Source organism: Asterias amurensis, chromosome 8 (genome assembly GCF_032118995.1).
Source record: "Asterias amurensis chromosome 8, ASM3211899v1".
NCBI classification, from domain to species: domain Eukaryota; kingdom Metazoa; phylum Echinodermata; class Asteroidea; order Forcipulatida; family Asteriidae; genus Asterias; species Asterias amurensis.
The window spans coordinates 11,283,009-11,294,709 of NC_092655.1; the positions used below are offsets into that span (position 1 = coordinate 11,283,009).

Below are 11,701 nucleotides of genomic sequence, written 5' to 3' on the forward strand. Positions count from 1 at the left end.
AAGACCCAGACCTAAAACCAGCCAAATTCTTCAAGATGTTTATTTTGTCAAGGGACAAAGATGGTGCTGGTATTGGTGCTGATGTCATAAATGATTTTCTCCATTCAGATCAGGGGATAACGATGATGGTGCTAAAGGAACGTATGTCCATTGTTCCTGTTATGAAGTTATGTTCATGTATTTCTCATAATGTAATCAATTTGGGAAAATCAGGTGTGGTTATTGTTGCAATCCTTGAAATCAAAGGGCAGTTTTATGACATATATTGTATGTAGCTTTTTGCCAACTTATAAAATGTTTGGGTTGATGTTTGAGGTTATCAAGAAAATTTGTAATGATTTATGTATGTAATTGTGTGTTACTCACTTGCATGTTTATAATATCTCCCTATACATATGTTTACTGGGATCAAATCAAAGTGTGTAAACCTTTCCTTCCACCCTGAAAATGTAAAACTAAAACTTCAATAACATGTTAGCTGTAGAGGGACGCAAAAAGCTCACTGGGGCATTACATTATTAAGAAAGGTAGAGAATGGTGGACTTGGCCTGGTATTGTGATAAGAAACTCGGCCAATTTGATTCCTCTATGTTTCGGATGATCATATTAGTGATCTCAGTTTACCTGGTTTTGTTTCATCAACAAACACAAAAAGCTACAGTTTTCTGAATGCCTTTTTATACAGCAGCATAATTACTGGGATAGGCTTGTTTAGTTGCACCCTATTTTGACAACTTAATACCACTATTTGTTCAGTATTATGAGGGCTAAAGCATGTTTTTGTTACTGTACTTTATATCAGTTTCTTACATTTTTTTGCTTTAATTTATCCTAAGTTACAGGTAATGAATCTTTGAGAACACTGAATATTGGACTATCGTTCTATTCACAATAGTGTAATTGAGAGTCATGTAGATGCGAAACAACCTGCCATCAAGTGGTCTACATCTCAACTGTTTTGACTAGAAATTGTTGATAGGAGAACAGCAGATTCTGGTGACGAAGTGCGAGTTGGCTGGGACCAGAAGTACCATGAATGGCGTCCCTCATCTGACTTAGTTGACACAACAGTTAAGACTGAGGAGAGTAACGCCTTGAATTTGCTGACAGTTGACTTGAGTGTCAAAATCAAAGAAAATCAGCTTTTACAAGCTGTTGAAGAAGCTTTCACTGAGTGTCGGAAAATTTAACGAGCCACTTACGCTTCTGCTGCAAAGTTTTTGAGACAAAACTGGTGGGTTCGTATTGTGAACATGTGTTTTTTTAGAGTGTACATCATCTTTGCAATTCCCGACTTGAGACAATATCAGTTACTACTCAATATTGTTGTTCTGATTCATCAGTATAAACAAGATTGCTTCTTCCCTGTTGACTTACATATCTTTTATGTTTTCAAACAATTAAATACACAGATGATGTTGATGTGGTCGTTAAATGGACGAAAGATGGTTGAATCAACACAGTGAATGTAAATAATCTCCACATAACCTCTAAAGGACCTCTACATGAGGGAACAAGTGTCAAAATGAAGAGCAAGGCGAGTTGGTGGAAAGGAAGAATTCTTCAAGTATTACCAAAGACCACGGTAATGGAGATGAGAGTGATGACAGTGATTACAGTGAAGTAATGTATCATTAGCATTTATTGGTAAGTGAAGTTATACAAAGTGTGTTGTCAGATGCATTGTAAACTGTTTTAGAGTACGAAGTTATCAGCGCAAATCAACACTTGTCCAACCATTTTACGATCTTCAAAACACTCTTTGGCATAAAACGAATGGCAGAAACACGGTCGGCCATTTTGTGGAGTTGAAGTTACGGGTCGCACTATAAAAACTTTTTTTTTTTTTTACAAATATAAATACAATTTGTGAACAGTTTAAAAATGATTTGTGATTTCGAGACCTCAACTTCTAAATCTGAGGTGTCGAAATCAAATTCATGGAAAAAGCCTTCTTTGTCGAAAGCTATATTACTTCAGAGGGAGCCGTTTCTCACAATGTTTAATATCACCTCTCCCCATTTGACTCAAAGCAAGGTTTTATGATACTATTTATTTTGAGTAATTATCAATAGTGTGGCTGCCCTTAAACGATTTTCTAATTCATTTACTCGTAGGCCCCTATTAAATGGGTTGCTTTTTCTTTATGATCAGTGTAAACAAGACCAGTGTACACGCCGCCAACCGAGTTGAATGACCGGAATTTTAATTATCTGCCAAGTTTTGTCTTTTGTTGTAACTGGACGATACCATTATACCGTAGGGATATTACAAATAATGCAAGATGATCATCATTGGTATGGCACCTCCATGGTTCACCGTACAACTCTCCCACAGGTTCAAAAATCAGTGTGGGATGTGCCGTTTAAGTTATTGACATATTTCCTTATTCACAAATTATTTCTCTTGACAAAGGATGCTGGGGTGGGGGATGAATTCCCCACCCCTTTGTCGAGTCATTATTACACATAGTAAAGGCCTAGCCTCCCTACTACACACACACACACGGATGACAAAGTATCAATATACATGTAGTGTAGTCGTAGTAATGTGATTTTCCTCACGTTAAAGCATCAACCTTGATGATCTTGAAACAAATAACAAGTATGTACTTCCTATTGTTTTTAGATAACGACGGAGAAGAAAAGCGTTGCTCTTGACATCAGTCATTTTTGTGCTGACAAGGGCGAGCTTGAGCATAAACTGAGTGCCACCCAGGATGCAACCGAGTTTTCCATGCTGGCGAAAGATATTTTGATAGATGTACAAGACGATGACCAAGTACAAGGTAAAACAATCTTCATCATAATCACAGCTGTGCATCATTATTTGAAGGTGACCTTTCCTTTGTTACTGCTGTCGCATGTGACGGACCATTCCTTGTTGAAAAAACAAGTCTTCTCACATTCACATTGTACAGTTGATTCAAACGATGGAAGTCCAGTTAAAACCAAAAGTTACTGCAACTGCAACTTACAAATGTGAATAAACATTCCAACGATGCGCTGACTGGGTCTCAAAAAAAAAAAATCCAAAAATGTTGTGTATGCTAGGCCCGACTGTATTGCTGAGTAAAACTAAATTTCCAAGATAATTGCCCCCACGAAACCAACAAGTCAGTTGATAACCCCGAATATATTAAACATTTTAACCAAATCATTGATAAAATAATTGCCAATTTAGGTAGGGGATAATTATTAAATATCCAGAAACTGAGTAACAAATAAACCCATATGTTTGCTACCAAAATATATACATGTATAGTACACAACTACATGCATGGGGAAATTTTACCAAATTATTTTCCAATTAGATAGATGGAGTGCCCAATTAAAAGATGGGGAAAAATACTTAAATGATAGGCATGTTGATATTCGAAGCAACAATTGGCTTGTAACTTTGTTAACATAGATTTCAATACATTCTATACATTTCAGAGAGTACTCCTTTGCACAAGAAGAGGGGTCGACTTTCAAGACGGACCATTGAACCACCTGCAAAGCGACAGGCTGTTGAGTTAGCAGCCGAGTCTTTCGACAGCATTCTTCGGACCAAGTGTCTTGGTAAGTGTAACCTTTTGTTGTAGCTGATTCACATTAATGCAGTTTACTTTTTTTTCAAGTATTTTCATCTCCGTGTGTGCAGTGCCCATGTTTTGGCGAAATTGACAATCAAACTTGTCTAAAATGTCATAATATGATTTGTTGAGAAACAAGTAATCTTATTTCATGTACGTGTTTCGAGTTTATCGCTCAGTGAGCGTTTTATAATGTTTATTTTTGCATCGATGCCATGCAAAAACTTGGTTATCTATTTTGCACAATTGGCACAATGGCCGATTTATCTCAAACTTTTACAGGGTTGTAAGTTTATGTATATGGTGGATTACATAAAGTACTTACACTACCAGCAACTGTTCTGTTAGCAAAAATCGCTTCTGTAATGTTCCTTTAAATAGACCTGCTGAGTCCAATTGTTTCATTTACACATTACACAACTTTAAAACTTGGGTTTTTTCCCAGAAGTTGCCACCAACTCCCATATTTGAATACCCATAAAATCATTATGTGGTGTGTTTTGAAAATTTCTTTTGATGAGTTGGCCTTATATGTTTGAATGTTGTATAATTTGTTCAGGAGAGTACCGGGTACCGCTCTCGTGTCTGAAAGAGCCTCCATCTTATCTCCTTCTCCGGCCTGTTGACAATAAACATAAGGAGAGCATCAAAGCAGGCCTCAAAGACACCATGACGTGCAGCACCGTCCTCCCGGTTTCGCTGCTGGGCGACCTCTTTGATGTCGACCACCCAACAGCTTCACAGTTCTACACACTTGGCGGAAACCATCTGGTGTGTGCTCTGAAGGAGCTGACAGATGACGTAGCGTACAGTGGCCTGAAGCATATACATGTCAAGATTTACCGGGGCCTACAGCGCACCGAGGCGCTTAGAATTGCCTCCCTGCACAATGTTGGTACGCATTTAGTGCAGGGTGGTAACTTACTGAACAACATTACCCTTTGCCGAAGGCTCCTCTATCTGCACCAAGGACTGGATGAGGAGCTGGACAACCCACCGCCTTCAGATGTTTTGTGGAGGGAGAGTTGTGGTATGGCCCTCGGCAAGAAGTACCCAGTGTGCTTAAAGGTACGGACAAGTTTAAACGATTACCCATATAGGCCTATAAGATACATGAGCATTTAAGGAAATCCTACCGCTTATTTACATGACCAATGTTACTGATAACAGTAATTTTTATAACCCCTTCTTAGTTATTTGATGGCCAGTGTCCTCTATCACAAGGTCTGACAAGTTCTGTCCGGCAAAAATGGCCCTGGTTACATTGGACCTGTAGACAACCCTACACATGCAGAAAGACATTATGGAGATAACAAAACTAATATAATTTTCGTAAAACATTTTCGTCAAAACCGTGTCAACTAGAAATAAGAATTCTTTCAACATGAACCAATGTAACCTCCATGAACACAATAGGATTGTGTGACACTAGAACAACAAACAACAGTGTAATTTTCCAAATGAAAATGTATGAATACATGTAGTAAGGCTGTTTTTACTTTGTTTATTTTAACATCAGCAGGACCTGAAGAGCCTTGAACCAACTTTTCAGTTAGCACAGTACTCGTCTCGGTGTCATGGGAAACTACTCACCATCTTCGCACAGCATGAAGAGCGGACAGGACAGTGTCTGAAGCAAACTAAGATTTTGCCATCATATTTTAAACAAATTGTATCTACCTATTTAATTAAAATCTTTTGACATACGATAAATAAACAGGTTGCAAATAATTTTGTTGATGCTCTTTCATGCTTATATGCTCTTTTTATCTGTAGGGGTTCAGGTCACAAATTGTTTGTGAGTACTTGACTGTTTTATGTTTAAACCATCCTTGTATTGGGATCTATTTTTATCGTACGGGAATGCCAACCATTGCTACTGGACTCATTTTGCATGCAATCCTATTGTGTGTGTGTGTCTGTGTGTGTGTGTGCTGTCCTTATGGTGACCTGTCATTGATTAATGGTGGGAGTATTTGCATTTTATTGTTGTTTATTGAGTGCTTTGGGTTTGAAGCTTTGTCTTATGCCGATATGTGTTTGTACCTTGTTACAGGCCTTTATGAAGCTGCAGGGGCTGCCTGAGCAAACAAGATTTGAGCTTCTATCAGAAGTTGTCAGTGGCAGCATGACAACCAAAGAGATGGCAAAGGAAGCAGACAAGATCAAGAAGCTGCATATCGTGCAGAGAGAACTGGTTGAGCAGCTGTCTATTGCATCGTGGGAAGAAGCAAAGCGGCTGTTTCCTCAACACACAAGAGAGAGCATCCTTCAGCCCTTCTCAGGTACACTTTAACCAATTAAATTAAATCAATTCAATTCACGAATACATTTATTTTCACACGAAGTTGTGTGCTTATAGATGCTTGATTTTGAGACCTCAAATTCTAAATCTGAGGTCTTAAACTAAAATTCGTTGAAAATTACTCTTTCTTGAAAACTATCAGAGGGAGCCGCTTCTCACAATAGGTGTATACTATCATCGGCTCCCCTTTACTTGTTACAAAGTAAGGTTTTATGCAAATAATCATTTTGTGTTATTACCAATAGTGGCCACTGCCTTTAAGAAGTTAAAAACTCTGAGAGTCACCGTCTGTTCGCTTCTCAGCTACTTTTATTTTTCACAATGAAAAATTGTGATGATCCAGTATCCAAATACACATTTTGTTTTGCAATGATATTGACTTGACTTATACACAAATGGCAAATCATAAATTTCCTTTAAAAATGCACAACAATTTAATGTTTTAAGGTTTGCTACATTACAAAGTTTATTGTGCGTATATAATTTGAAAGACATCAATCATATAAACGCTAATTGTTGTTAATTTTGATTCTAGGATGTAACTTCAAACAGGGTATCCCGAGACCATTCATGGCTTTTGTCCGGGACGCACTTGAGTGGAGGGAGAACACCCAAGTACCGACTATTTCCAGTGAAAGTGAGGCGCCTCATATCATGACAAACGATGTGTCTCAGGTGGTGTTCCTGTCCACATATGACGGAGAAGCTCTCCTGCATGTGGCTGAATTTACCGGGATTGTGGCGATTGTAGCAGACATGGAGGTACCATTATATCAAACATGCTTCAATAAATAAACTTTACATTACGTTAATCACATCTGCCAACCACATGTCAAATTTTAAAACAATACCGTGTAACATTTCCTTCTAATAGTGAATTGATAACAGAAATCTGTTGTACTGTTTGAATTTTGTCCACCATACCTCAAAGTAGCTTAAAAAAGTGTTCGTCTTTTGATACAAAGATCATTTCCGTGACTTGTTTTTAATACCCATGTCTCAAAAACCAACAGCACCTCAACAAATATAGCTTTCAAACTGTGAGAGTTTAATGTAAATCTGTGGCCATTGGGTTTTGTGTCCTACAAAAGTACCCAGACCCTTAAATGATAAGACGTTTCAACACCACTCAACAGTACACTAATTGCTCTATGATGATGAGTCCAAAGGCTCATCAAAGCCTTGCTTTTGTGCTATTTGGGTAGTTTTCTGTGTTGAGTTCGGAGCAGTGTTGCCAGCTGGGATGTAATTGCTTATACAAGTTTGTGATACAATTCGATTTACAGAACTTTTTTTTTTAAATTGATTTTAGGCAAGCACGACTGACTTGGCTGACATACAGAAGATGGCTCTGAACTCAGGTCAGCTGGAGGGGAACATCTTTGTCAGGACATCCTCTGACACTATTTCAGGTGCGAGGATGTTCTTTCATACCAATAAGTTTCAAGGAGTAACTAACCTTTACAAGTTCCAGATGCAAAAGAAAGGTAAGATATGAATGGACTAGCCAAATAATCTGTTCTAGTTGCTCAGTGGTTGCAGTCATCTTCCTATCAAAAAAAATAGTTGTACTGATAGGGTTTAGGTTTGTAAAGAAACAGGACCACCCTATATGAATGCCATCGCTTTTTTACATCCCACATTTTATTTATCTTTCTGCTTTATAATCGTTGATAACTTTCCATAAAAAACGGTTGGCACTTTAGTCAAATTCGTGCCTATGTTTTTTTTATTTCTTGATCAAAGTCTGAGTTGGCAGAGCTTTAATCCATAATCTCTTAACAATGGATTTGCAACCAACCCTCATTGGCTTTTGTGCTTGGTGTTTGCCTACAGAACCAATTTCCTTTGTGCTGCAGCAGCCATTTTTAATGAGCAGTTGGGCTCCTTGTTGACCTCTTGATTATCGGTTATTCTTGACTGCACCCATTCATAAGACCAGTAAGGGTACTTAAGGGCTTCATAGGTCCAACCTGAATGAGTTGTCAATCCTCTTCCTAATTGCCATCAAACCTGCACAAGTTACCTGTGAATAAATTATAGGTTAAAATAATGTGTCTGGAAAATGCTTATGTTCTCTTTCTCTTTGAATGACAGTTATGGTATCCATGGTCAAAGCCATTTGGAGGAAGGATGGAGCCAGAACAGCTTCAGATGACATGCCAGATGTCATGACTGAAGGAGGCAGTGGTATGCTGGACCATATCTTCAAGGACATCAACCATGGTGATTGGATTATGGACACAACAAACAATGGTAGGTCAATTTTAAACTAGACAGTTCCTGAGTAATTTGCACTGCTGTAGCAAGTTGAACAAAGTGTGTTTCCAAGTTTCAATACAAAAGCTTATTATAGTGAGTTGTAATATTTTTACTCTTGGGAACATATAATACAAAAACTATAACAAAGACCACTTTATAGCCAGCTTGGAGCAGGCTTAAGATTTAAGACTGGCTATAATTATAGACCAAGCTATTGCAGCCGGTCTATAATTAAAGACTCTGGTGATTCTGGTCACAGGCCTAGAATTTCATCTTTCCGAAGGACTTTTGCTTTTTGAAAAGGGCACATCCAGTATAGTGATGCATATCTGTCCATTAGCAACAATGACAACAATGATGACAACATTGAAATTCGATACAATTTCAGCAGCAGCTATTGTGGGTTGTTGTCTTACTATATCTTTTTTTGCAAGACGAAAGATTATAAAGACTACCATCGTTCCAAACAAAATGCTCGCAAAAGTATTGGTCATAACAAAAGCCGGAAAACTTATATTGACATGTGATCTCTCAAAAAGACAGAAGTCTAGCAAAGTCTAATGAAAGCATGTTTTTTTTGTACTTCTCTTTTTAACAGGTGAGGCTACTCTTCTAGCAGTGAAAGCTCAAGTAAACGTTATTTCTATTCAACCAAATGCCACATTGCAGGGGGAGTTGAAATGCAAGGTCACTGCTCTTCTGCAGGTAAGGACAGAAGAAGACAACGATGCCGAAGACAGTGACACCAGTACGTCTCTTGAGGAGGATTCCATTTAATTTATACCACACTTGTACCCACATACAACAGAACTGTTTTAATTAATTTAATGGTGTTTTTCAGAGATCAGTTGAATTTACCTCCTTCTAAAGCATGCTCCCTGCTGACAATGCTTATGTGTAACCTAATAACATGATTTGACTACAGTCAGCACTATGTGTTTCAACAATAATAATAATTATTGTATAGCGATATGATTTATTTTACTAAGAAGCCTACATTATCCAAAACTCCTTAAAGTATTTTTAACTATATGCGGGCCAGCCCTAAATGATTTTTTGTTTCTTTTTTTTTCTGAACACTTGACACCTTTGGACATTTTTCATAGACCAGGCAGTCTTCTCACTTGGTATATCTCCAAGTAGGTAACTAGGTAACTTCAGAGGGAGCCGTTTCTCACAATGTTTTATTCTCCATTGCTCATAACCATTAATCGCAGCAATTATTTTGAGTAATTACCAAAAGTGTCATGTGCCTTTAAGGAGTTATTCGTTAAAGATTTGTTCATTTATGTTTTAGGGGAAATCCTGGATGGTTAAAATCACAGTTTCATTGTAAGAAATACTAGAGGAGGTGAATGAAGCTGTATCCTCTTAAAAACATGTATTTTAATGACTTTATGGAGTAGTTGCTCAACATTGGGTAAAATGTGTACCCTTTTGGTATTAAAAAAGGATCATGGTTGAATGTTCAGCCAGTTGTAGAAATTGGCTGTCATATAAATAACTATCTTTGAACACTTTTAGATCCCTTAATGTTCTTAGTAATCGATGCTTATTGTAGTTTACTACACTCTAAAAAAGAAGTGTAAAAACTTGCTGAGTAAATGTGTTGGGTACGAAAGTTGGGTACCTTCTTACGCAATATTGGGCTGCGTGGTGATTTGGCTAGTACCCTCGAGAAGGTAATTTGTACCTTTTTAAGTTGCATAAAAAAATTCGCCAGTGAAAGCAACTTATGTGTACAAAAACACATGTTCCTCGCCACAGGGTCAAGTTTACCTTGCGACTTACGAAACAGTCACCACTATAGAAACCACAAGTCATCATGGTAAGCTGTGAGATGTATACACATACTTGGCATCACATAAAGCAATGGAGGAGGCCACTTTCGATGCACCTTAGCCTCCAACATCAGGTGACTTGACAATAGAAACTGTCGAGGAAGTCATTCCTCACCAACAAGTAAACTTCTTGGCTTGGACAAGTGGGATCAGTAGTGAGCCCACTGAAGGTTTGCTTGAAATGACAGAAGATGAATATGATGTATTTAAAGGGAAGAACTCTTAATGCCAAAGCACACAGCGCTTGGTATGGCGGTAAGGCACTTCAAAGGATCTGCAAAGTTGATTGGTCTGTTAAATAGCTTGGGTCAGTGCATGTCTAACTCGGTGGTACTGGAGCATGATACTGCTCTTGCTAAGCTACAACTTGCGATGACAGATGTCTTGCTTCTAGCTTGAACCGAGTCGGTCTTCACTACTCTTGTGTTGGATAACAACGATTTCGGAGAGGAAACATTGTCTGGCAAGGGTACAACTCATAAAACCAACAGCACATGTAATTAATCCTCTAATGTCAACAAATCAGGTAATATCTTGAACGTTCATTTCAGCCACCCCCCCCCCCCCCCACTATGATGAAGAAGTACTACATGTATGACAGCAAGAAGAAGGGCCCAAATCTTTATGGAAAAGACGTTCCAATGGGAGAGGTACTTCATTTGGAGGCACAAGAATCCTTGAAAATTAGGTTGTGGGTACGCTTTAACAAAGTTAGCAGGAGTTTCTGTACAGGTCTTTCCTGGTTGGACATGTAAAGATGTTCCTCGAATATCAACTGTGGATACCTTCCAATTTTAGACGCAAGCCCGACTGAATATGACACAGTTTTCAGTCTTGCGAGACTTAAGCTACATGGCACACTTCGTGGGCGAGCGGTGGTCATTAATGAGCAGATTTCTTCAAACGTCCTACATGCCCGAAAACCACACTGGGGAGAACATTGCATCGGCCATCAGCATGGTGTTGAAGCGAAGATAAACAGATTTGCCTCACTACAGCTAATGGGATGAACATGAGCGCAGTGGCAAAGGCCAATAAGTGGACCAGTTTTTCATGCTTTGGGCACAACCTCAACCTTGCAGTGACAAACTCCATAAAGAATGACAGAAGGATTAATCGTACGGTGGCTGTATGCAAGAACATCGTCGCTGCTTTCTCCCACTCATGGAACAGAAGAAGGGACCTCATAAAGGAACAGGCTGCCCTCAATCTCTCAAGCACTGTCTTATTACAGTATGTATAATACCGTTAAAAGTTTGGTTTAATGAACAATGTAACAAAACTGTAGAGAAAAATCTATCAATGACACATTTTAGTTATTGAATGAAAATAATGCAAGAAATGTACCGGTTATTACACTCAATATAAGGACACAGAAGCTCGTTAATGTTTTGTTTTTTGTCTTAAAAGATTTTAAGAAAAATTTTATTTTTTTTTTTTGATGGGAAGAATATAAGGATGTCCTTTGTCCAGAAAATGAGCACATTCCCCAATTTTGTATACCAAAGAAGTATGAAAACGACTCATAAGAAAAACAAAAAACTAAAAAGTTTTTTTTTTCTTCTATCGGCAAAACTGATTTATATTTTGAACTTGAAAACCAGTTGAGGACAGTTTCCTTCTTTATATTTTTAAAGTGAAACAATTGTTACTTTTACGTTATTTGTTTATATGTTTTTATTTGAATCTCTTTTAGGAAGTATGGGGATCTCGTCA

The 11,701-nt window shown here is 38.0% G+C and overlaps 1 protein-coding gene across 1 annotated transcript; it reads left to right on the forward strand.

The window, feature by feature from the left end:
- The first annotated feature begins 2,441 nt into the window (after nucleotides 1–2,441).
- LOC139940715 (uncharacterized) lies at nucleotides 2,442–9,744 on the forward strand. Its single transcript, XM_071937078.1, has 9 exons — nucleotides 2,442–2,788; nucleotides 3,438–3,563; nucleotides 4,137–4,645; nucleotides 5,100–5,218; nucleotides 5,633–5,862; nucleotides 6,418–6,644; nucleotides 7,195–7,369; nucleotides 7,980–8,138; nucleotides 8,743–9,744. The coding sequence occupies exons 1-9, from the start codon at nucleotides 2,737–2,739 to the stop codon at nucleotides 8,919–8,921; spliced, it is 1,776 nt and encodes a 591-aa protein (XP_071793179.1). The 5' UTR covers nucleotides 2,442–2,736; the 3' UTR covers nucleotides 8,922–9,744.
- Nucleotides 9,745–11,701: the final 1,957 nt, after the last annotated feature.

Bases quoted from the DNA above. Each gene is read 5' to 3' on its own strand.
- LOC139940715 (XM_071937078.1), top strand. From the start codon at position 2,737: ATGCTGGCGAAAGATATTTTGATAGATGTACAAGACGATGACCAAGTA. The intron at 7,370-7,979 runs GTAAGATATGAA...TTTGAATGACAG, and splicing joins GTTCCAGATGCAAAAGAAAG to TTATGGTATCCATGGTCAAA. The intron at 8,139-8,742 runs GTAGGTCAATTT...TCTTTTTAACAG, and splicing joins TATGGACACAACAAACAATG to GTGAGGCTACTCTTCTAGCA.